Raw genomic sequence first — 26,086 nt, 5'->3', positions numbered from 1 at the left:
AGAATCCATAAAGTCTTTAAAAATTTGAAAACCTTTTGCAAAGATTATACTTTCTGATGTATATTCTTATTTATGGAAGAATGTGTTCAAAGCTTTTAATCAGCTCATCTATCCTCAAACTCAAGTAAAAGGTATACACTTTGTTTATTAATAGACACTGCTGCTTTCAAAAATGAATTCTAAGCATTTAAAGAGAAAATTCCACAGCTCTTACTTAAGCAAATCTGCCCAGCCCTCGATTTTTCAGGTGTCTAAGCACATAACTGCCTCAAAAATGTGCTTATTGCCTGTAGGATAACACCATGAGCTGTGATATTTTGACTTTAATATTGCTTAAGATTCAAGGTTTCTTTCTGTGTTCCTAAATGTAGACAGATTTTGCTACTCATGCTGTCATGAACAAATCTTGTAAGCATGGCCTCTCTATAGTTATTGGCAGGTTGTGCTCTGGGTTCTCTAGGAATCTGTGTGGTATCAGAGATGAGTTTGTGTCTCTCAAAACCAGGAGGGGTTAACATCATAATCCTCGTTATTTGTGGCACATCATTCCAAGTCCTCCTTCCACATGCAGTTCTCTTTGGCTTGCCCTGTAGTGCCAAGCAGAACAGTGGGCACAGTGACTGGCCTGGTGAGGAGGTGCAGCAGCTGTGTCCTGTAGGCTTGTTCTGTTCAAGTGTTGCCTGTTTGTTGAAATACCAGACAAGACTATCTTCCCCCTCCGACTTAAATAATTTCAGGGTATATATCTTTAAATATCAAATGTGCAAGTGTGTTATGTTCAGCTTTACAAAAGGCTAAGTGCACTATTTTGGGATCAATTCAGGCTTCAGTATTTTCCACCTACTTCACTCTGAGTTTGGAAACAGGATTTGAGACTGCAGCACCTGACAGCTGGAATACTTTACAGAAGTCTACAGGTAGCAGACAGGACACACATAATTAGAGTGCCAGACCGAAACTGAAATGTGAAATTCCTCACTGTGACTTTAAACTTGTAGCTTTCTAAAGAAAAAGAAAATATACTGTGCCTTAAACCAGTAAATGAATACACTCTAACTGTAGCCTGTGGACTTCCATAGCCTTATATTTGATTTTTGAAGTTGACCAAAAATATTTGTGTGGATCATACTGAAACTTGATTTGGGGAAAAGGCTTTAAAAAATTCTTTTGACCCCACTTTACACTTAGAGAAATGACAAGTACAGCATATTTTTTGTTTGGGATCACACCAACCAAAGTCAGAAAGCTTTAGATGACCTGAATTTTTCAACCCTTTCTGTTGTGACCAAAAAAAAAAAAATAAGGAAGGAAAACTACTCGCAGATATCTGTCTCAGCTTTGAAGTCTGTGTGTCAAACTGTTTTTCAACATTTTGATCTTTAGTCCTCAAAAAAAAAAAAATCCGCTTAATTGTAGTTTAAGCAAAATACTGTATTTAAGCCATTGAATAGCAAAATCTTTGCCAGTGTGAAAAGAAAACTAGGCAGAGGTGGGGTTGATTGTTTGTGTTAAGGCTCCAGAAGTTTTGACTATCAAATTTCACATTTTAGGAAAAGTATTCATATGTAAATGGGGGGAAAAAATTACACATTGTTCTTCCTATTTCATTAAAGAAAACTAGAAATACTTCAGATCTTAAAACCTTGTTTTAATAGAGTAGAAGGATTTCTTATGTATATATTTTAATACAGAGAGCTCAGGAAAAACTACTGCTGGCTTTCCTTATTTGTCTCTAGAGGATTCTTTGTGTGTTTTGAACAAAGCGCCACAAATTCTGACTTCCCCCCCACCTGAAAAGTGATGCCATCTCAGAGCTTACCATTGTGCTGTGGGTATTTAGACATGCACACAAAATGACTGCACATCAGCCAGTCACAGGGCTTGTTTGAAGCAATACAGAGCAAGGTTATAAAAAACTTCCTTTCACCGGGCACTAACTTCAGTCTGGGTGCCACGATGCTGCTGCTCCTGCTGTGGCACAACACAGAACATGCTATCTTTGTGTCTTCCCTGCTGCTTCCTTCAGTGTGCTGGCTTAGGACTTGTAAAACTCATTCCAGTCACCTCACTTTTTATTTTGTGATGATGTTTCAGCAATCCTAGCCATTGGTGATTTTTCTAGCCACTGGAATGTTCTAGTATTGAAACCACCGAGAAGGTAGAACTGTCTTTAAGGCCTTTATGTGTCACGATAACTCAAGAAAAACTGTTTAACTTGATTCCCCATTTACCTTTTAATTGTTTTTTCAAGCACAAAGATGGGATAACGTTGGCCAAAATACCTGGTTCAGGTAATTAGGGGCGAGGGAAGGATTTATTGGTTGTAAAAGGACTTAAAACTTTGAAGAAAACATATATGATTTTGAGAAAAATCTATTGCTTCTCAAGCATCTGTCTTACATGTTTTTAACTCGTCCTCTGTTTTCAGTTCTTATGTAGCTACCATAAATCTGATGTTGTACATGGAACTAACTCTTAATATTTACAGGTTTTTAGAGATGTTGACAGGGTCTTATCTATAAATGTTTGAGTAATGCTATAGCAAATGATTATGCTTATTAAAATGTTTATAACTAAGTTCTTACACATCATGCCATGTATCATAAGCTTTGGCAAAGTCCTTGTCTTGTGAGATGCTGAGAAAATCTTGGAGATATTTTCAGATAATGTTGAAATTGCTGAAAGATGAAATCTCATACTCTTTAAAAACTCATTTAGATAGTGGTACTTTTTTGTTGTAGTTGAGGGCAACTTGACTGGGAGCTACTCTGGGATATTCCTATTTTGTTTGGTGGTTTCCCTATCTGCAGTGTGTACTTCAACTTTTTTTATTTGTCTTTTTTTTTACCTAAGTGTGCATGACTTAGAGTACACTGTATAGCAAATCCCCTGCTAAATAAACACTTCTGTATATTTTTGTATGGTATTCCAACGTGCTTGCATTGGTACAAATGGTTGTAATTCACAAAAAGTGCCACTTACCAGTACTGCTCTGTGGAGTGTTGTGTTACCTGTACTGCTGTTGTACAAACACGCTGATGAGTGTTGTGATCAACGTTTGCCTTTAGTCTTGGCTCAGGTACTCATGTGGAGCAGTTTGGTGCTTTTCCTTCTAACTTGTAATACTTGGGATTCTAAGCAGAAAATAAAAGTAGTAAACAAAAACCTTGTGGTTGGAGCGGTACTTTAACAGGTGCTTCCTTCACATCTCAAGTAGCATGCAATAAAGATCATACTGGATAAAGCTTGACTCAGTATTTTAACTCCAACACCTTAGGCTTTGTGAACGGGAGATGCAATGAAAGTCAAAGTCTTCAGTGAATATTTTATTTAGTGAACAGTTTATATAGAGCATCATATGTATAAAACTTGTCTCAGCTAAACTAGTATATTTTAAATTTTTACCTTTTAGAGATGAATTGCATGGAACTGAGCAAGCAATGCTATGAGTATTTTCATCTTCAGGGCAGTTTCATTCAAACATACATGAACATTACTTACTGTGCCAGAAAGGTTATATAATTAGTATAGACACTTTGAAAATATTTGATTTACTGAAGATGTTTATCAAGAAAACCTGATGCTTAAATATGGTTGCATTAAAAAGGCAGCACGTTGACATCTGGCTTTGACAGCATTTGTTAAACTTAGCTACGGTTCTCAAAGGAGGATGCAATTTCATTCAATTGGTGTAAGCATACTAGTAGTATTTTAATATGAATGTGTTCTGCTTATATTTGACTTTCTCTGAAGAAAAGAATTGAAATTATTTTAAAAAGACCAACCCCCACATTAAAATGAGTACTAGGTCTAAACAGACTTCTAGCTCCAACAGTTTCTCAAAGCTTTTAGCTCAGGACACAACAATACGAGTGTGTAAGGATTTTTCTTTTAGACAGCTCACAGAAAATGTATGCTAATTGTATCTCTTGCATATCTGCATACTTCATGAGTCACCCAAATTGCCTAAGTTCCTCCACTAATATAGCTTGTTGCATATTTGCAGATGAATTTAGTATGTTTTGCTGTCTGAATATACTGCATATCCCCCAGTTCTTTGTAAAGATATCAAAGGAATAAATTAATTGAGGAGGAAAAAAACAGGTAGAAGAAAACTGGCTGTCCCCCCCCCCCTCCCCCTTTCCAAAGTTAAATAAGGAACTAAAATCTAATCCCAAACTGTAAATCATGCCTTTTCTCCTTTCTGTCATTTTCTCTACGGGAGCATGTTTCTACTTCTGGCTGAAATAAATATCTACCTAGAAGATCAACACAGACAGTTCCCTTATGCTGAGGCCTGCCTTTTTACAAGTTAGTCTCCTGCTACTGCTCTGTTCTTAGTGGACTCATTGTCTGGAAGTTGTGTTACAAAACATAATTGATGGTGCTTGATGGATTTTATTTTTTGTGTGTATGATTTTTTTAAAATCCAAATCTGCAGATTAATAATAAGCTGGATAAATTGTCCTGAATTTTTATATACTACTGTAGTCATGCAGATAACACTGCTAGGACTTTGTTTACTGTGTTGCTAAAGATGTTTGGATGTTCAAAACTTCACCTTCCTGGAAGGGGGGTGGTAGGTTTTTATTTTGCTTTCAAAATTTAAACCAAAGAAAAATGTAAAGTTTCTAGTCAGAAATAAACATCTCTACTCCGCAGTAAGGTAATGGCCAAATATTTTTAATTTTAACATGTCTATTTCGGGATATATTTTATGTGATACTAAGTCAAGTATCATCCATATAGTGGAGAGAAGAGTGCAGTGAAATTATAAACAAAAAATATGAGCAGCTCTGATATGAAGAATGCTATGCACTAAGGCCAAGATAAATTAGCAGAGTCCTGCTTGCAGCCTTTGCCTTAGTTTCCAGTGTGGCAGGAGGATATTAATTGCTGATAAAATCAGGGTAGGAAAGCAATGCTTCCATTAAAATGTTATGATTTTGGATACTGAAACAGACATTACTTTTCTCTCTCTTTTTCCAGCATCAAGAAAGTGATCCATGTCTCATTTTCTTTAAAACCATTAGTCACCATTCTAGAGATATGGCTAATTACTTTTAATTAAAAATAATATTTTGATAGAGCTGTGCTATTTCTCCTGGGAATGGTTTTAAACTTACTATATGCCTACCACCACTTGTCTGCAATATGGATTAGGAGGAATTTGTAGTGCACTGCTCGATAGCAACAGGTCTGAAGAGTATCAGGGATGAAATTCTCAAGGGTCTTTATGTCATGGATGGAAATGGAATCATTACTGTATTTTTGAACTCCTGCTAACGTCATTGACACCCACCCACAGTCTACTAGAAATATAAGTGCAGAGATCAGGTTGTTCACAGATTACGAGGAGACCAAGCAAGAAGGGGCAAGCCAAAGCCAAATTCCCTGGTAAGCTCTATTTTAAAGAATGTGAGAGGGAGAATTTCTTTCCTCCCCTGAGTCAAGTTGTGAAATGGGTGTCCAGTATATTAGACCAGGCTTTATTAAATACCATTGCACATATTATTATATGTAGTAAAATTTAATGCAGTTTTAAAAATTGAGCTCTTTGGATTTTGAGCCATATTTTTTCATTCTCCGTGGAGCACATAGAGTTCTGATGTTGTATTAGCCACTGAAAATGGCTGTATGTAATAAATGTAAACTTACAAATGTAATATTTTGTGTTGAGTGTTGTACTAGTCCCTCAGAAGAGAGTCCAGTGTCTAGAAAGAGCTTTGGTATGGGAAACACTTGTTTAGAATAATTTGTTCTTCCAAGTACATGGATGTAATCTGCAGTAGGCAGATTTTCCTTGGATTTACGTGTTTACAGTGACAGCTCTGTGAGGTTTAAGGAGTGTCTGTTTGTCCTTCTTACAGACAGTCTGTTCATCTCCAGCATGTGGAAAGTGCTGCTCCTGGGTCTATATACAGTATTGGCTGTGAGAGGGTTGGCAAAGAGTGCTCCTTTCCAACCAGAAGAAAAATGGAAGCCTCTTGATAACCCCAGAAACAGAGACCTGGTGAGGAAATGTTTCAAGTGAGCTGAAGCTCTGTGTGTTTTTTTGTTTTCCATCAAGAGACTCCTCATCTTCTAAATTTAAAGACAAGAGGGGCCCATTAGATGTAATGTCAGGAACTGTGCACTTTGTATAGTCAATAACCATTCCTCAGTCAAGATGTGCCCCTTAACTGAGGAGACATTCTCAGAGCACAGTAGTGCATAAAACTTCCTTGTATCTCCACCCAGCAGCTTTCATTTTAAAAAAATTATTTTGATTATGCAGCTACTTGTTTTATGAAACAGAAGAGGAATGATTACTGTGTTTCTTTCAAATGTGTGCTCTGATTGCATGTTGTTTCATCTTACGGAAGTACAAATAAGTTTGCATCTGACAGCTACAAAAATACCACTTAGAGAACATTTACACAGTCTTAAAAAGAATTTGTGAAGGGAAAGAATCAGTTTCCTGTAATTTTTCCTCAGTGTTTTAAGAAGCATTAAATTTCAAATCAATTGCCCACTGTTGCTGACTCTTAGAGGAATGTTTAACAGAACTGTCTGTTTGCTCTAAGCAGGGGTTTGGCTGTGCCTGTTTTACAAGGGATGCAGTTATATCAAACCCCTGTGATTCAGTGGGGAGCATAAATGAGCTGCAAACAGTTGCTGGTTTTTTGATTTCACATAAGATGTGCAAGCCATGGATGGAGTGGACATGTCTGAATTAGGTTGCCCACACTGTATCAGTTTATGATCAGAATAGAAGATTTCATCCCACAAAGGAACAAATACTACATCTAATTTGTGTCAGTAGAAATAATTAATCTCCATTGGTCATGCTCTATTTTCACATCTGCAATATGTTCAGTTTTTCAGAACTCTCCAGGCTTACTTCTTGGGCAGGGGTCTTGATCTCAGAAAGTTCCCAGCTACTTTCACTGTGAACAATGAAGGACCAAGGCCTGTCATGTTCCATTCAGATCCTATTGCTTCTGCATTTGCAGATTATGAAGAAAGGAAAAAATCTTTTCAGAATGATTTCAAAGGCTGAAAGATTCTGCTGACAAAGGTAAAAGAGGATGCCTTGTGCTCTAATGTTGTTATGTGTAACCAAGAGAAAGATTCTGACTGAAGTGTAAAAGCAGCTTTTTTCTCAGAAGGAATTAAAAATGTAGTACCTTAACCTTTAGCCGAAGTGGGTTTTAAAATTCTTGAGGCAGAGTTACAGGTAATTACCACTTAGATAAAATAACATATGGTGCTTGTGCAAATCTATATAGATCATGATTTTTTGTTTTCTCTTTTTTTCTCCCCTCCTTCATATGGAGGAGAATTCTAAAAATGTACAGATAATAGGGGGTGCAGGTTTTATGTAAGGAATTGAAAACAGATTATAAATTGAGATTAATGGTTTCTTGTGATATATGTATATTAAGAAAATTAATTTAGACATAAGTTACTGCACTAACAAAGCATATATTATCTTTTACATTCAAGGTAAATAGTGTTTTCTTCTGGTTTACAAATAGTTAAGAATTTCAGTAAGATTTAAATCTAAGCATTTTGGTGATTTACTGAGTATCTTAAAGTGCATAAGTTGTACTCAATATTCAGCTTAGGACTTCTAGCTCTGTCCTGTTCTCAGCCTGCTTAACTCCTCCTCTTCTTGTAATCAAAATTGAAGCTCCATTTTTCTTATTATCATGAACGATAATAAAGACTGCACTCAAATTTTAATAGTAAATTCTCTTTTTGCTGCGTTTTTATGCCAGGAAAAAAGCACCGCAGAATGTGTATTTTGTGCATGAAAAATAAATGAAAAGGGAATTCAGATGGGATGCTCTACTCTAAGTCCCAGCAGCAGTGAGAAAAGGATTGCTGGAAGTTCTTTGTCCTGCATAATTCAGGATGGTCATGGCAGTTCTTTTCAGTGTACAGAACTGTTTTGGGAACAGAGGTTCAGCTGGTGTTTTCATGTCTTGGTTTGGATCATACCTTGGCTGCAGATGGTTATTTCTGCATTTGTCTCACTCTTTTTTTTTTTTTTTTTTTTTTTTTTTTTTTTTGTCTTTTTCAGGCATTAACTTCAGAATTCCAGGCCAAGTGTAAACCTTCACAGCAAAATCTTACTGCTTTGACTTTCTAACTGTTACCTGACACTTCAAAATTTTCTTTACTGTCACCGTTTCTACCAATGGAACCTGGTGTCCTGGTGTAATGAGCACAGATTCTGTCTATTGACAAATGTGTGTGCTTTGGCTACTAGAGTTCGTGAGCAGAATTGTGGTTAAGTGTGAATAAATGAAGAGTGCAACAGCGTGCATTTAACTACTGCCGAGTGTCTTTGTTCAAAGCTGGTAAATAAATGTTCCCTTTCCGTTTATTAGAACGAGATGTCCCAAGGTGTTCTGTGACGATTTTTCAGATCCTCTTTTGGTACAACACCTTTCTTGGCGGCCCTCCGGCTGCTTGTGCCCCACCGCGGCCCCGCACGCCCATTTCTGACGCTGCCCCGCTCAGAACTGCCCCGTCTGTGGGTGCAGGTACAAAGCCCCTCTCCGGTGGGGTTTCCGAGGCAATAGCAGCCGCTCTGCGCCGCTCAGAACTGCCCCGTCTGTGGGTGCAGGTACAAAGCCCCTCTCCGGTGGGGTTTCTGAGGCAATAGCAGCCGCTCTGCGCCGCTCAGAACTGCCCCGTCTGTGGGTGCAGGTACAAAGCCCCTCTCCGGTGGGGTTTCTGAGGCAATAGCAGCCGCTCTGCCCCGCTCGCTACCGGCCCTTTCCTCCCGCCCTCAGGGCGCGGCCCCGCACAGGCGGCGAGCGCGGCACCCGCCGCCCGGAACTCGCGCGTGCGGGCGCGGGCTGCGGCGGGCGCCACAGCGGGACGGACCCGGTGCCTCTCGCAGAGGGTTCCCCCGGGCCGAGCCGCGCCGGGGTCATGTCGGGCTTCAGCCCGGAGCTGATCGAGTACCTGGAGGGGAAGATCTCCTTCGAGGAGTTCGAGCAGCGTCGCGAGGAGCGCAAGAGCCGCGAAAAGGTGAGTCTGCCCCGCTTGGCCGCCCCACGGCCCGGCCGCCACCCTCATGACAGCACCTGGCAGGGCACGGACCGCCGCTCTGTGTGTGGCGGGGGCTGACGCTCTCTGCTTCTGAGGCCACGTAGTTGCGAAGTTCTGTGTGCAGATCACGAGGAAGGCCCCGGTGAGATGGCGGCAGCGCAGGCGGTGTGCGGAGAGCCCGGGACGCGGCGCTGCGGTCCCGCCGCTGTGGGCGGAGGCGCCGGCCCCGGCAGCGCTTGGGCAGCGCCGCCCGCCCCGCGGGTAATCGGTGCTTGGGTCGGAGCAAGGAGCGGGTTTGGCTATGAACTCCTCCGGATTATCTGCTACAGCTCCCCCGCCAGCATCTGTGTGAAGTCTAAGGGGGAGAGCCAGTGCGGCTCCTCCTTTGACTTTGTGGCAGCAGTAAATACAGGGAGACATAGCTCTGTGTCCGACAGTATGCAGGCGGTGTTATTAAGAGAAAATCTGTATGATTTGTCAGAGCGTTGCAGTTTACTTTAACTTTGCTACCTTTGTGTCAAAATGCTACTGACTTTCCGCATTTCTTGGTCTTCAGAGAGCAAATTCAGCAGAACTCAGCTGTCATGGAGGGATAAGTATTATCCTAGGGCAGCATTCTTACCGGATTAATGAGCGCAATTTTGATATTTTGTTTTGTGTTTTAAAAGACAGGCTTCTGGAAGGATTTGTCACACATAAGTTGTTTTTTTTTTTTCCCCTAATACAGTCAACCATGTCATCTTACCTCTCTATAATGCCAAATAAGCAAAGGACTGGTCTCTTCAGTTAAAACTAATGTGAACATTCACCATCTGAGTCACCCCACATTGATAAGAATATAAATATCTTGAAAGCAAGTTTTATTTGTTTCAAAATACCATGCTTATCCCACCTGTTTCACTGGAGGTACAAAGGCTGGAAAGCCATGGTCCAAATGGTCACTGTAAATATATGGGGAAATAAAAATGAGTTGTACTATAAAGCTACTAACTGATATTGTTGGTGTGTGTAGGAGGGAGAAAATGCATCTGCTGAGGAAAACGAGGAAGATGTAGAGGCTCCATCTTCATCCAGAAAAGCATCTGGGAAATCCCAAAGTCGGGATGAAACTGACGGTAGATGTTTGTAACATAATCGTTCATATTTGAAAAGGCATTGGAAGCATTTGCTCTTTGAGAGCTGACTTCATAAAAACCTGGCTCCATTTTTCCCCTTCTGGTCTCTGAAGGGACTGAAATAAAAGGGAGATTAAATTAATGAATAAGGTTTTTTTAGATAGGGGCAGGGGAAGAAAAGCCTTAATATCCAAGTCAGAATAAAAATTACCAAACATACCCAAGTTGAAAAAAACAACATAAACCCAGGTGTAGTCCCCAAGTCCCTCTCCTGTGCAGGCAGTACATGATAGATTTGTTTTTCAGTCCCAACTTGATACTGTGGTTACTTTTTTATCAAATCTTTAGGTGCCCAATCCCCCAGCTCAGACCTTTGAGCCCTCTATATTTGGAGTTTTGCATATAGATCTGTGGACAGTTATAACCCTGCGTTAACTTCATAATGAGAAGTTGTAAATAAAATATATGAGATTTAAAAAATATGTATGCATTAAGCATATTTATTCCAAGTACTTAGCATAATTTTCTTATTTATTTTAAAGAATTCTGTTCTTTCTCCAGAGAAATAATCTGGGTTTTGCATTTACACTTGTCATGGATGGAATGGTTGCAAGATCTCATTTTAAATTACTTCTAAAAATTGGTTGCTGGATTGTTGTGTAGTAGAATTCTCTGCTCACTTACAGCCTCTTCAGCTGAAAAGAAGCAGCCAGCCAGCTCAGTGCTTGAAAATAGCTTAATCTTCTGGATTGAGAAAAATGTTGATTAAACTGTTGCTTCATTCTGTGTGTTCCTCCATGCTTTCATTTCTGATATCCAAAAGATCTTACAGGCTGGGCTATACCAAGCACTGGTGATGAGTAATGCAGAGCTTTAAAACCAAAGAGGCGGCTAATAGTTTTTCTGCATTTCTGCAGGCAGCATTCTTACAGAATAGCTGCTTCAAGTGGGCTGCTGTTTTCTCTGCACTTTTCCAGATAAGCAGCATGTCCTCTTCATGATATCGTAAACCTATTTTACTTCTTTCTCAACCAGGAGAAACAGCAGATGGGGTCAGCAAATCTGTTCATCGGGTCTTTGCATCCATGCTTGGGGAAAATGAAGAGGAGGAGGATGATGAGGAGGAGGAAGAAGAAGAAGAGGAAGAAGAAACTACTGAGCAGCCTACAGCTGGAGATGTTTTCGTTTTGGAGATGGTTCTTAATCGAGAGACCAAGAAAATGATGAAAGCAAGTATTTAAACTTTCATGTAACTTCCCTGTGTCTCCTGTCCATAAATGCCACTTTGTGTGACTTTTAGCTACTTGCTGAGAAATTTACCTGAAAATTGTTCCATGTAGGATAATCCTACTTATGCTGGTGTTTGTTATGCTGTCCTTGGTTTTCATAAAATCGCTGTAATTTACTGTTTGAAAGCTTTCAGAAATAATGAAACCAGTTTTTCCAGTGTCAGAAAACTACGAACATTAGCAAGTCTTTTGGTCAGTCATTTAATATCACTAGTACTTAAACAGCTTGGTGTTAGGTGGTGTTAAGCACAACAGGATGTCTCCTGAATTTGGGCACAACTTAACCTTGGGCAGAAATAGCATCCCTTTTCCATTTAGGAGAAAAGACCTCGCAGCAAACTTCCTCGTGCCTTGAGGGGTCTGATGGGAGAGGCCAACATCAGGTTCGCTCGAGGAGAGCGTGAGGAGGCCATTCTGATGTGCATGGAAATCATTCGGCAAGGTATGGGAGAATGGGCAAACTTTTGGGCTTTAAGGATGGGGTGAAATTTCTATGTGCAGGAGGAGGATTCAGTGTTGCTTCACTGAAGACGAAAATAAACAGTACAAGCAAAGTCAGGGTATAAGGAGCAGAATTAAGAATAAGTGGTGCATTTCCTTTATTTATTTGCTTATAAAAAGGAACTAGCACCCCAGTTCTGCAGAGGCCTGGGCCTTGGCTTAGCTTTACAGAGTTTGCTTTTATTGTCTTTGTAGATGCAGAGTATAAGCATCAGCATGACTTACAGTGTAGAATAATATTATAAGTGGTTGTTGTTAGATTCAATCAGGCTGTTAAATAATTTATAGAAGTGAATCAGAAACTTGTCTGCAAGTTTTTCCTGAATTTAAACAGCACACGCGGGTGTTTTATATAATTCTGATACCTGTTCTTTGAGAAAGTTAGGTGTTTCCAGTGTGGATTTGAAACAATAAATCTTAGTCATTCTTTTTGTCTTTTCACAGCTCCTCTTGCTCACGAGCCATTTTCTACTCTTGCCATGATCTATGAAGACCAGGGTGATATGGAGAAGTCACTACAGTTTGGACTGATTGCAGCTCACTTAAATCCTAGCAATACTGAGGAGTGGGTTAGACTGGCAGAAATGTCACTGGAGCAGGACAATATTAAACAGGCTGTTTTCTGCTACACAAAAGGTAGTGTAGCAAACATTTTAATAATTTTAAATTAATGCTAGGTGCTAATGGCAATAATTTTGTTTTCTTCTCCTTTCTAGTTTAGTTTGCTTCAGGGTGCTAAGATTCTGATACCTCTGTCTGGACTTTGATAAAAGATTAATGAATCTCTAATATAGGATGTCCCTGCAAAAACCATGTGCATGTCCATTAATATGAATCAAGGAAATGAATGTGAAATGCACTATGGCCTTCTCCTAAGCTTCTCATATGCTGCTGCTTGTTCCTGTAGCTCTGAAATATGACCCGACCAATGTGCGCTACCTGTGGGAGAGATCCAGCCTGTACGAGCAGCTGGGGGAGCACAAGATGGCCATGGATGGCTACCGGCGCATCCTGAACCTCCTGGCTCCCTCTGACGGGGAACGCTTCATGCAGCTGGCCCGAGACATGGCCAAGTGAGTTGGGTTTGCAAACACTGGGATTTGCTTTGCCAGAGGAGGCTGGTGGTTCAAGTGTGTAGCTCTCCCACAGTAGACTTTACTACCTTGTTAACTACTTTGTATCATTTCTTGTGGAAAGCTGTTATTGGCCTGTTTCAAAACAGTTTAAGGTCTTTTGATCTTCGAGTTTGTGAAATGTACCAAAAAATGCAAGGATATGTATTGTAACAGTATTATTAGTGAAGGTTTCTGAAACCAGGTTAATGTACATGATTGATGCCTGGCTCCAGTGGGGGAGACTGTGACAAGAACTCCAGTAATGTCCTAACAAATAGGGGAGGAAAAGAATTGTTAATTATTTGAAATATGTAAAAATTGTCAGCAACTGTAAGGAAAGGAAACCCCCGCCTTTCTTTTATAACATCCTTTTATAACATGTCTTTTATAACATCCACTTGCTAATGAAAATCTTTGCTAATAAGCAAAAATAAGAGAAATATGAGAATCCTTTTGCTTCTGTTCAAAGTACATATTGTCAGTTATGTCAAACACCTGGTATCTCTTATCTGTGTTTTATAGGAGTTACTATGAAGCCAATGATGTGACCTCTGCTATTGAGATAGTAGAAGAGGCCTTTACCAAACACCAGAGCCTTGTGTCCATGGAGGATGTTAACATTGCAGCTGAACTGTACATCTCCTCCAAGCAGTACGACAAAGCTCTGGCGGTACGGACAGCTGAGTGCCTTTGGGTGTCATTTTCGGCACCTCTTTGCCTGCCAGAACAGATAGTTTATGTTCCTGCAGTGCTGAAATAGGGTCCTGCTTCTATAAAGATAGAGCTCATCAGACACAGACTGCTTGCTACTAGTTCTGTAGTAATTAGCATCTAAATTAATGGCTGGATTTAATAAATTGAGAGGCAATAGACTTGTATGTTGTTTGAGGTTTAAAATTTTAGGATCCTCCCGCTCTTTCTCTATAGTGGACAGAATCTTAGTAGCCAGAGACCTTCAGGCTGGTTTTGTGAGTAATACCAGCAAAGGTCATTCTCTAAGTGGAAGGTTAAAATCATGGCACTGAATGCTTTGAAGGTTCAAATTCAGACTGTTGTGCTTTATCTGGCAGATTTGTGTTACAACTAATAATTTGTGCATTAAGCACTAAGGATACATTCCAGAAAGACAATACAACTTGACTCTAAGGTATCAGGAATTGGAGAAGATTGCTTATCTGCTCCAAATTTGTTAATTCTCACTTTTGAGGCATATTTCCAACTGGCTTTGATGTGGCTTTGAGAGGGAAGATGTTGGTATTTGGCCATTGTCATACTTTCCAAGATAGATTGAAAAGACCCTGTAAGTTGGGACTTCTTCTTGGAAACATTTTTATTTGCTGATATTAAATTACTTTGGGATTTTTTTTCCTCCTTTAGATTTTATTCAGTTCTCTGTCAGAGCACAATATCATGAGCCTGCAAACAATTCCTCTGACCCTTTTTTTGTACTTCTTCCCTCCTTAAACATCATTCAGTCAATTTTATGTAGACAGTAGTTAGCTACTGCATTTATTAATAGAGTAGAACTGTAGTCACAGAACTGTTTTCCTGGTTTTTTTTGAAGGTTCTACTTGGGTAGATGAATGCAGCTTCTCTTCTGATAACTTCTGTGATGTCTAAATCTGTCACATGGGCTGGTTGCTCCATTTGTGCTTTAAATCTTTGAAATGATCCAAGTTACTTTTCTGTTTTAGGTTATTACAGATTTTACGGGAATTGTACTTGAAAAAAAAGTACCAGAAAAAAGTGCAACTGAGGAGAAAAAGGGTAAGTAGCTGTCAAGTTGTTACTGTGGCCCTGCTGGTCATGTGATATATTTCCTTTACCTTTTCAGCTTCTGGGTATATTTTGCTGCCTTGTTGACAGGCTTTTCTCTATTGAAACTTGTGGGTACTCTTAGTGAGTTACATGGCATAACCTCAGTTTGCTGTAAGAAGTTACTCTGGTGTCCACGTAGCCCTGCTGACTCATTGAAGACAAAGACTGCTTTCCAGGCAACTGGAGGCCTTTTAAAGTTCTAAACATTCCTCTGAGTGTTTACATCAGACCAGCTATTTCTACCAGCTAAATAGCTTCTAAAAAAAAAAGTTAAAAAGATGAGTTTAGTGGCAACTGTACTCAAGAATATCAACCTTTGACCTAAGACTAATGTTCTTTATATATCCTGCATCTGTTACTAATCATCTAACTGAAATCTAGGCATACTAGCTCGTAATTTAATGAAATAGGTTGTCTTTGAGAAACCTACTTTATGAAAGTAATTTCATCTGAAAATACTTATTTAGGCTGTAGAATGGACACAGCACACCAACTCCGTAAGCAGACAGTCTGTTCTGTGATTAAAGTGGTTGTTTCAGCAATCTGACTCAAACCCAATATAGGTATAAGATATTTCTGTTGGCTTTCTGCTTTGATTGAACAGGTAAAAATACAGTTGATTTATGAACAACTGTCCTGATGGAAACTTTCAGCAGGTAATTTATAAGAAATGAATCGATAATGAGTCTAGGAATTAGAACACAGGGTTTCCAAGTTACCTCCTGTGTGGAGTTGGTTAAGAGAAAGCTTCTAAAATAGAGCTTGGTTCTCCACCCTCTGTTGCTTTGTACCTTTTGTAACTTTTATAATTGCTTCCTGCTCTGCTGTCCTTAAAAAAAAAAAATAAGCATAACAACACAAAAGACCCCCAAACCAAACCAAGAAAAACCCAGTCCACTTTTCAGAGTAAGCTGCCAATCAATTATGGATTCAAAAGCAAGTAAATGTTGGTTTAGCTGGTGCTACTGGTTAATCTGATAATCTTTAAAAAAAGGTACAGGTGCAGCGGTAGAACCTCAGGAAAGCCAGGAGGCAGTGACTGACGACCAAAGTCATCCAGTTGCTGAATCCAGTGCTCCAGGTAAGTAATTTAATTTTTAATTTCATAGGAGTCTGTGAACATTGTTTAGGAACCAGCTTGCAATCATATAACAGCTGGGAGATTTGTAGCAGCACAGAAACAGGGCTTCATCCAGAAAAGGATTCTTCTGTATTTTCATTTTTCCCTTACTCAGGATTTCCTTCTAACCCAGCCAGACACTTTTCATTTTGTAAAAATATATCAGTAGGTGAATAGTTACCCTTGTGCTGGGTATTACAGTGTTCAGAGAATGATGAATTAGTCTGCATGTTGTGATTTGCAGTAATGGGATGTAGGAGGTAAAAGGGAAACTTTAGTTTGGAAATCACAGTTTTCTCAGGTTCTAGCAATCACTCTGAATGTCTGGTGTAAGCACTGAAGTGAAGGAGATCTTAAACAGGAATTAAGGAGATGTCATGACTCTGTGTGAGGGGCCTATGATAATGGAATTCTATTGTGTGACCTTTCATTTGCTGGTATTGTCATGGATAACTACTGTGCCTCATGTTTGCATTCTGATCAGATTGCATTCAGCCTACCTGTTGTGTGAAGTTCTGTAGGTGATGTGTTTAACAATGTGTTCAGGCAGTGCCTGATACACAGGAGTTAGCTTAGCAAGAACAAGAACCTTAATACAGGGCATTTCCTTCAACAAAAAACAAGGAGAAGAGGGTACAGGTGCATAAATTGTTAAAGGAAAGCTTTATTAAGCAAGTACCTCTTAAGTAGGCAAAGGGTCTAAGCACATCCTGTGGAATTCTGCTGTTGAAGCCGATGCAGACTGACAGCACTTGGTACCTCACATGGAATTATTAGTCTCAGAGTCAGCAGGAAGACGTTGCTCCAACTCCTGGAAAAGATAGAGGAGGAGAAAAAGAAGGGGAGACAAACACTTGCTAGAGTTGATAAGAGTGTTTTCTTCAGTGGAACTGAACATGGCCTGGAGGGGATGTGGAACTTGTGAAGTGCTTGTTAAAGCCTCTGAGTTCAGAATGAAATTCTTTATCTTGTTACAGCTGTGGAGAAGGTCAGCTGCTGCATACCTGAGGGTGTTCCCATAGACATCACAGTCAAGCTGATGGTGTGCTTGATTCACTTGAACATCCTGGAGCCACTCAGTGTAAGTGGAAACCAACTCAGAAGGGGGGAATGTTCTAAGAAATTACAAAAGCAAGTAATTGTTCCTGTTTTCATAGACTGAGGTGGTTGAGGGAGCTGCGGAGATTCTTTTTGCTTCTCTCTCCCGCCAAGAGAGAAATCTCACGGGCCTGTAATAGCAGAGGAAATATCTTTGTCCTTAGAAATTATGCCTCCAGTGGAAATATTACTAAAGCACAGTAAGTCATGGCCTGTGTGCTGTGACAGGCCCAGGACCACGTTGCAAAGTTGTTGAACACTAAGGAACGTGTTTTCACTTTGTTTTAAAGCCATAGTAAATCTGAAGACTGTTCTTTCTTAAAGGACACTCCTCACTGATGAGCACTTTAACCCACTGGATGTGTGAAACATCTAGAATAGAAAAGTGCGGCTTTTTCAGGAATTCTGAATTTCAGATCTTTTATTTTTCACTTCTAAACTAACATTTAAATAAAGGAAGTATTGTTCAGAATGCAAATAGAATAAAAATCATTGGATAAAAATGTAAGCTTCCAATAACCATGCCTTAAAGAAATGTTCTCAATCATTATTTGTGCTTTAAGTGTTTGTTTGGTTTTTTTTAAGCCTCTTTTGACTACTCTGGTGGAACAAAATCCAGAAGAAATGGGTGACTTGTATTTGGATGTCGCAGAGGCATTTTTGGATGTTGGAGAATACAACTCAGCACTGCCTCTCCTGAGTTCCCTTGTCTGTTCAGAACGATACAACCTGGCTGTTGTGTGGCTTCGGCACGCGGGTGAGAAGAGGCAGGACTGCTGAATATGGGGGACTGAGAGATGATAATACAATGCTGAGTATATCCAGTGACCTTAATCCAAGATCACAGGAATTTTAGATTGACTGTTGAATGATAACTGGTATTTGCAGAGCTATAATTGAAGTTTATCATGACAATTCTGTCAAGCATAGCATTTTTTTGGTCTTCATATACACTGAAATTTACGTCAGCTAGAAGTACTTCGTGTTCATGTAAGTGAAGCGGCGTCTATTCTGCATGTCACTGTGTATCAACTGATGTTTGAAGTGAAACTGTGGCTACATAGTGCATATATCTGAATATTTTCAGTTAAAAATACATGTTTTGGATGGTTTTACTAAAAAGGTATGTTAACTTACTTGCAAACTTTGAAATCTTCTTTTTCTGCCACTTAAGTGTGTTGTGTTGTTTATGGTATTTCTAGAGTGCTTGAAGGCTTTGGGACACATGGAGCGTGCTGCAGAGAGCTATGCCAAGGTTGTTGATCTTGCTCCTTTGCATCTTGATGCAAGAATCTCACTTTCAACACTTCAGCAGCAGCTGGGCCGACCTGAGAAAGCTCTGGAGGCTCTGGAACCAATGTATGACCCAGATACACTGGCTCAGGATGCTAATGCTGCACAGCAGGTGGGCAAAGTGTTCTGTGCTTCCGTTTAGGATGTATTATCCTGCCAAACTGTGCTAGTAATCCAAGATGTCTGCATAGGACCAGGGATTCAGACTTATTTCCCCATGGTGAGCTTGCAGAGTGACTGATTCATTACAGCATCAGGGACACGTGCTCCTGACACTCTTCCATGACCAGTCCCTCAGCATTTCCCCTGTCCCACCTGATAACTTCTGTGCAACGCACAAGCTTTTGGCCACCAAGAGTCAGTTGTGACACCACTCACTCTACATCAAGTTGATCAGCAGTTGGTACATGTGAGCTCCATGGTTTGGCCTCTTTGTAAGCAGAGGTTCTGAATCCCCTCTCTAGAAGCACCTTCACCATAGGTAAGAGTCATGCCAAATTTCTCTGAAATTGGAGAATTTGGAACAGTAACTCCTGAGAGCAGTTAGGGAAAGCTTACCTGCTGCTACAGATTCTTACAGCTTTCTGGAAGCTTTTACAGTCCTATTAGTACTGAGTCAAAATTGTTTGTTTTGTAAACTCACTCTCTGTGCAAGAGGTTGAATAATAATGTTCACTGTTGTCCAGGAATTAAAGCTACTTCTCCATCGCTCCACACTGTTGTATTCCCAAGGCAAAATGTATGGTTACATTGACACGTTGCTCACAATGCTGGCAATGCTGCTGAAGGTAAGCCAATCTTTCCAGCTGCACTGTAAGCAATTGGACAGCTGTGACTTAGGTCAAGACAAACAACAGATGAACTCAGGAGGAAAGCTAGTGGGCTTTCATATGTAAATGGTTTCATAATCCTGTTAGCTAGTAATCTTGCAGCTAGCCTGCAGTACTGGTGTTCCTGCCTGTAGTGTTTAGAACAGAGGACTATTTGTATGTATAATTGATAGAGTGACTTCAACTCCCTGTTCTCAGTGTACTTAGAACCCACTGAATTCTAAAGCTGCTTCTTGCCTTTTTAGCACTCAGCACAGAGCTTTTTTGAGGTGTTGATACTGGCTTCTATTTCAAGAATTTTCTTTTTAATTTCTTTTTTGTCTTTATTTTCTTGTGATAAATGACAAAATAAGAATTTGTTTAGCCAGTTAATACAGTGGTGGTGGTTTTGTGTTAATTGTTTTTTGTTTATTTTTAATTAGGGAGTGAGTGAAGGGACTGTTTAGACCTCCATTTTATCCACCTGCTCAGCACCTTGACTATTGTATTATACTGGTTGAATAGCTGACTATTCACATATGTCTGAAACTGATAGAGAAAAGCATTGTTCTTCTTATACCTCTGTGCAAAGAGTCTTGATTTCAGTATGCCTAGGGACGTTCCAATCCCAGGAGAAATCTTTTTAAGTAGCTTAAAGGGTTTGTATCTTGCTTTTGCATAGCCCAGTTCACACTGCAGCACGAGACAAGGCAGAGATGATGTTGGGAATGTTCTCTCTCATGATCTTGCTGTATTATGGTGTCACAGACTGTTTTGGGATGCAACATGAGCAAGATGGATTGGCCATAAAGCTGCCTTTGTCGTAGGATGTTATATTGTAATCTGAAATGCTGCCCTTAAATTTGTTTCTAGGTAGCAATGAGCAGAGCTCAAGTGTGTTTGATATCTAGTTCCAAATCTGGAGAGAGACACCTCTATCTTATTAAGGTGTCAAGGGATAAAATTTCTGACAATGATGACCAAGAGACAGCAAATTGCGATGCAAAAGGTAACAAGGATTGTTATTTGTAAAAGGATTGTTTATTAAAAACAAAGCAACAAGGTGAACTCCATAGTTCTGAAAAATGATAGAAATGTTACTATTTTGCATGCTAAATCCATGCAGTTCATGTTAACATTGCTTTATTTCTAGGGTAAAGAAGGCAGCAAAACTGAAGATAATATATCTTAAGGGAACAGTCCCCATTCAGAGAAAAATAGTAAGATAACAGAATAATTCATATTGAGAAGGGCCTCTAGAGATTTTGTGGGCCAACATTCTCCTCAGGGCAAATACCATATACTCAAATCTAGAACGTAATACAAATATATTTTAAAGGTGGTGTGATTTTTTTTAGCTGGCCCAGGCTTACTTGAGCCAGACTACACGTTCTTAAGCGCTGCTTGATAAATTAGGGAGAGTAACTTCATTGCATTCATGTAGTATGTTTACAGCTTGAACTGGGTGTATTGTTTGCCCTTTGTTCCCACATTGTGGTTTTTGCTGGAGTTTTACAAACTGCCCTTAAACTGAGAAAAAGTAAATACTTCATATTAGCTGTTAGTGCTGCAACGTCTTTGAAAATACGAGTTTGATGTATGCATCTATTTTGTAAAAAATTTTATTTCTTGTTCTAATTTTTCTCAACTTTCTGGCTCCAATATGTTTAGCAATTTTTGCTGTTCTCACAAGTGTTCTGACAAAAGATGACTGGTGGAACCTCCTCCTGAAGGCTATTTATGCCTTGTGTGACCTCTCCCGGTACAAGGAGGCAGAGCTACTTGTGGATTCCTCACTGGAATATTACTCATTCTACGAGGATAGACAAAAGCGCAAGGAGCTGGAGTACTTTGGGCTCTCTGCTGCAATTCTGGACAAGAACTTCAGAAAAGCTTACAACTATATCAGGTGTGCTACTGGGAAGGCAGAGCAGCCTGTGCTGTAATTGCCTCCACTGAGGCTGTAGTCATACTTCCGATGATACTGCTGAAGGGGGCAGGCTGATGCTTTTCAGCCTTGGCTAAAAGAGAGAAACTGAAGGAGCTTTCTGATAGCCTCACATTCCAGAAATGCACAATGCAGTAGGCTGGTTGATTGGTTTGGCCAGAACCATTGGTTCTGTTTTTCACTCTCATCTTTGCCTCAGTCACTGACCTTCTCTTTGAGTGTCTGTTCTTCGTAATCTTCCCTGAACTGATGAGATTTTATTGAAAATTACAGTATTGACTACATAGCATTTACTAACTTCTGGCATACTTCTCATTCTGTAGAATCATGGTAATGGAAAATGTCAATAAGCCCCAGCTGTGGAACATCTTCAATCAAGTCACTATGCAGTCTCAGGATGTCCGTCACCATCGCTTTTGTCTCCGCCTGATGCTGAAAAATCCTGACAATCACGTGCTGTGTGTCCTCAATGGGCACAATGCCTTTGTGTCTGGCAGTTTCAAGCATGCTCTTGGTAGTATCTTTCATGTTCTAATATCAACAAATAGAACAAGTGAAAGTTTATAAAAAGAGAAAGATCGGGGGTTTTTTTTCATCAGAAAATTATAGGTTCACAATGCTAGTCTGGTGCTTTAATTATTCTGTACACAAATCAGAGCATTGCTGAAGAATTTTGCTAATAAAAATTAAGCTGGCATGTTTCAAGTTTAGCGCACATTGCAAATACAACTAAGTTGCAAAGATAATTGGAGGCTAATGATGATAATAAGGACAGAACCAGCCCAATTTAAACGGCAAATACAGCTGGTTGCATGTTTTAAGCAAGCCTTTGAAGTAAACCTATGGCTTTCAGTCAAGCCCTCCAAATGTCACATTTAAATCCCAGCAAGGACCTTGTGTGCCTTCTGTGTCTGATTGTTTTCTGCTTCCATTTTTGCATCACAATCTGCATTCTTCCTTCAGAATCCAGTGGGTGGTGAAAATACACAATTTTATTCCCTGTTTTTTCCTGTGTATTTTGATGTAGGTATATTAAACTGTTTCTTTTCTTAGTTCACACTTCTAATTCAAAGATTTCTTTCTTGCCCTTAAATACTTCAGGAATGCTTTTCACAACCCCAACATCTTGATTCATTTATTTGGTTTTAGGTCAGTATGTGCAAGCGTTCCGTGCAAACCCAGACGAGCCTTTGTACAGTCTTTGTATTGGCCTGACTTTCATCCACATGGCCTCTCAGAAATACGTGCTGAAAAGGCATGCTCTTCTAGTACAGGTGAGGCAGTGTGATTATTGTTACCCACGGTGTTTCCTGGCTTTGTATCTTGCAGATGGTTATGGCTACAACACACTCTGTTTAAATAATTTTTCATAATTAAGATCGCATTTCAAAAGAGGGAAGTGGCAAAACATGAGCACAGATGAATGTGCTTTTGAACTATAGTTACACCATCTGAACCTCCTCTCCTTATGGGTAAAGGTAGCTTGTTACTCACATTGATGTTAACAGCTGCCAGGTGTTTGTGAAAATGTTACTGATTTCTTGGTGGCTGTAATCTGGATTTTCTTTGAAATTTTTCTTGGCCTCCCTTGCTGTAGAGTGGAATCTATGCCACATGCCCTTTGTAGATATGCCTCATACACTGCATTGTTGAAGTAAATTTTACAGGCTTAGAAAGTGGGTTTTTTTCCCTTGTCTTCCTTTTCCACTTTTAGGTGCCTCTTACAGCTCTCTTTGTAAAGGTCTTGTAAGCTCCAATTTAGGCTATCCTCAAATTTTCAGCTTCCTTATTTGCATTTTTCTTTTCATCTGCAAGATCCAGTTACAAACCACGGACTGAGTATTCCCAAACAGAATCTTGAAAGTAATTTCCTCTACTTTCCACCAAGTATTTTCATTAACTTGAAATACCTTTTAATTCCTGTAGCTGCTGAGCTCAGAGTCAGCGCAATATGGTGAGGATCCTGGGCTCTCGTGTCTTCTGAAATTGCTGAAAGACTGAAGCTTGCACTGATCTTGACAAAAGCTACAGGTCCCCAACTACTCTAATACAAAACCAGTTATGACCGTGTCCAACTTCAAGACATTTTGAACTTGCAAACTTTGGCCTAATTTTAGTATTTTTATCCACTTTTTTTTCTGTAACCAGCCTGCCTTTCTTAAAGGGCCTGCCCTGTTCTCCTTTTACAGCATACTTGAACAATGTCCTATTTATGTTACCCCCTGGCAATACAGTTCCCTGCTCTCTCTCTTCTCATTTCCTGCTTACTATACTCAGCGATTTTACATCATTTCTTGCTGCTATGGTAGTTAATTACTAATTCAACCACAGTGACCTACTGATGACCTAAATTATAATCATTAGCTGCTTGTGTCTGAACTAATTCCTTCTATTGAAGGAGGTACCTTCTCTGATTACCAACATGGTCCCTAGAAAGAAAGTCCTCTATTTACAACAGAATCATCACACTCCAAAGTGGTAACAAAACAAAACGCACGGGAGGGGAGGAAAAAGTTGTGTGCTCGATTTCTCTTACAGGGATTCTCCTTCCTTCACCGCTACTTGGACCTGCGCGGACCCTGTCAGGAGTCTTTCTACAACCTCGGCCGTGGCCTGCACCAGCTGGGATTGCTGCACCTGGCCATCCACTATTACCAAAGAGTACTTGAGCTTCCTCCCCTCACCTTAGAGGTACTGTAACTTTGTAAGTTATGGACAGAGAATAAAGTCAGGTAAATGTGAAGAATTTTGTAGTCATAGTAAGATTTTACACTTAAAATCTGTGTAGTTGCATCTCCTTCAATTTCTACTTTCATTCCTTGTTGTTGGAAGCCCAGATCTCATTGTCACCTGATAATATATTTAAGCATGTGTTAAATTCAAAGTTTTATGAATCTTGAGGGATTTACTCACAGGCTGAAGCAGCAGCAAAAAGGATTGCTAAACAGCTTTACCTGATTAAGTAACTGACTTTTCTACATATTACATGCAATAAATTATAACTGGAAGTTATAATTTATTGAGGAAATTATAATTTATATAACTGGAAGTTATAATTTATATAATAAATTATAATTTATATAACTGGAAGTTATATACTCACCCATGCTATAAAACAGCATGCTGGAGCAAGATGGACCAGTATTAGGAATGCCTAATTGCATCTGAGCCATGGTTTAATTCTAACTGATCTGTATTGAATCCTAATTGACATGTCATACATTTAGAAGTCTGGTCTGAGAGAAAGTTTTTGCCTAGCTGTGGCACGGGTAGGTAGAAACATTGCACGTGTGTTTAGAAAACGGGCAGGGCTTTAAAGTAAGAGCTGTGTTAGTCAGCCCTGGGAGTTCAGAGAAGCAGTCTTGTGACCATGTAAAAGATGCAGGCAATATTCACATTCTGGTTGGAGAAACAAATACTTTGCATGCAAAGACAAATTAAGGTAGTAGTTTCCTGGGTTTATGAGCTGGCTATTTAACTAACAGCTAATGTTCTGAGTGTATAATTTTATAACTTAGGTGATTAACAACATGATGTGAAACTCCTTAAAGAGGGAGAGCACAAGTAATACTTGTTCTGTTTCCATACAGCTGAAAGCCTTTATTAGCCATGAATATGTAATTTGATTGCACTGTAATGGCTACCCATGTTTCAGTTTTATACTGTTTTTGCATATTGATAACTTTTATTAATAATTATTTTTACAGGGAATAGAAACCGATCAGACAGACCTGAGAAGAGATACTGCCTTTAACTTGTCGCTCATTTACCAGAGCAGTGGGAACACCAGAATGGCTCAGAAGATGTTGTATACCTATGCAGTTGTGTGATGAGGTTTGTGCAGGTGGAATTGATACCCTTTGGATTGACCTTTGCATTGTGCTGGGGAAGCTGGTTTTAAGTACAACTTTTTCTGCAGACAGTCAGAGATGTGGCTGGTGCTGTATTGTGGCTTTGTGGACTTGTGGTTCTGCCATTTGCACTGTACCACATGTGGATGGGAACTGGGCATTCTGAGCACACCCCTGCCATGCTCACGAGTGGCTGCTTTTAGATCTTCTCCTTTGGTGCACTGCTCTCTAAACTGATATTCAGTCTTGTATATAGAGTCAAACAGTGAAAACTGAGGCCCAGAGTGATTTGCTGAGGGCTTTTTGGGGGTGGGAGGGAAATGTACAATGTGCAGTATTTCAACTAATTACCAGTGAGGTTGCTGAAGAAGCCATATGCACTGGTGATGAGGGTTTTTTAATGTGCAGCATTAAGTTACAATAACATAGAACCATCCTAGAGGATGAAGAATTGAGTATTTCAAGATCTTTAAGATACTCAGAATTGTCTAGGAGTTCATATTCCTAGCAGTTTTTGTATTTGAAGGGGATTGATCTTTGTTCTACTGAAATCAATGTGACTTTTGTTATTTTTCTGAACTTGTTAATAAAAATTCTGAGGTTAATGATGTTTACTTATCCTCAGCTAAAATATATCCTACTGAATAGGACAAACCTAAAGCCATATGGCATACACCTAATTTTCAGCAGCACAATTTAATGAAGCTCATGTTTGTTTAGCTTTGCTGGTGTGCTCAGCCAACCCCTTTGTCCTCAGAACAGCCATTTGCCTCAAGGGAGAGAGGCTCTTGAATTAGTCTGGAGTCCTACCACATAAATTGCAGTTTAGGGCCAAATTTCTGGAGGAGCAGAATGAGACAATTCCAGAGTGTCCTTGGGTTACCCCTAGGCTCCAGAGGCATGCAAGACTTTTCTCCCTACTATACTAAACAAGTATCACAAATAACATGTATCCGTCCCACAGAAACAGTAGTGCCATGGATCACAGAGGAGGTGGTGAACAGCTCTGCTGAAGCAGGTCAGAGTGCAACACCACCTGTCCTGGAGCCAGGTTGTACTGACACTACGTGAAAGAGTAGGC

General features: G+C 39.8%; 1 protein-coding gene and 1 long non-coding RNA gene across 4 annotated transcripts in view; one reads left to right on the top strand and one right to left on the bottom strand.

Moving 5' to 3' along the window:
* LOC309575221 overlaps positions 1-9,078 on the bottom strand; it is a 23,864-nt gene extending 14,786 nt beyond the window's left edge. Inside the window, exons 1-2 of the long non-coding RNA XR_014226599.1 lie at positions 8,962-9,078; positions 2,983-3,134 (exon numbers count right to left, since the gene is read on the bottom strand). This is a non-coding gene — a long non-coding RNA (uncharacterized lncRNA). The remainder of the gene's footprint in view (positions 1-2,982; positions 3,135-8,961) is intronic.
* Positions 8,912-26,086, top strand: GTF3C3 (general transcription factor IIIC subunit 3). 3 transcript variants are annotated; one of them, XM_082285526.1, is made up of 20 exons: positions 8,912-9,027; positions 10,061-10,163; positions 11,199-11,392; positions 11,771-11,894; positions 12,398-12,589; positions 12,861-13,026; positions 13,591-13,738; positions 14,763-14,835; positions 15,881-15,967; positions 16,984-17,087; positions 17,690-17,861; positions 18,307-18,509; positions 19,084-19,185; positions 20,080-20,215; positions 20,878-21,115; positions 21,478-21,668; positions 22,304-22,428; positions 23,693-23,845; positions 24,862-24,988; positions 25,970-26,086. In XM_082285526.1, the coding sequence occupies exons 1-19, from the start codon at positions 8,929-8,931 to the stop codon at positions 24,982-24,984; spliced, it is 2,733 nt and encodes a 910-aa protein (XP_082141652.1). In that variant the 5' UTR covers positions 8,912-8,928; the 3' UTR covers positions 24,985-24,988; positions 25,970-26,086. The 3 variants fall into 3 exon arrangements, with proteins under 3 accessions (XP_082141652.1, XP_082141651.1, XP_082141653.1); XM_082285525.1 differs by lacking the exon at positions 25,970-26,086 and having other exon boundaries at positions 24,862-25,276; XM_082285527.1 differs by lacking the exons at positions 19,084-19,185; positions 20,080-20,215; positions 20,878-21,115; ... (3 more) ...; positions 24,862-24,988; positions 25,970-26,086 and adding an exon at positions 18,649-18,910.

Source organism: Coloeus monedula (genome assembly GCF_965178545.1).
Source record: "Coloeus monedula genome assembly, chromosome: 7".
Classification (NCBI taxonomy): domain Eukaryota; kingdom Metazoa; phylum Chordata; class Aves; order Passeriformes; family Corvidae; genus Coloeus; species Coloeus monedula.
The sequence above is the reverse complement of the archived record's forward strand: the minus strand, read 5'-3'. Positions and strand labels throughout refer to the sequence as shown.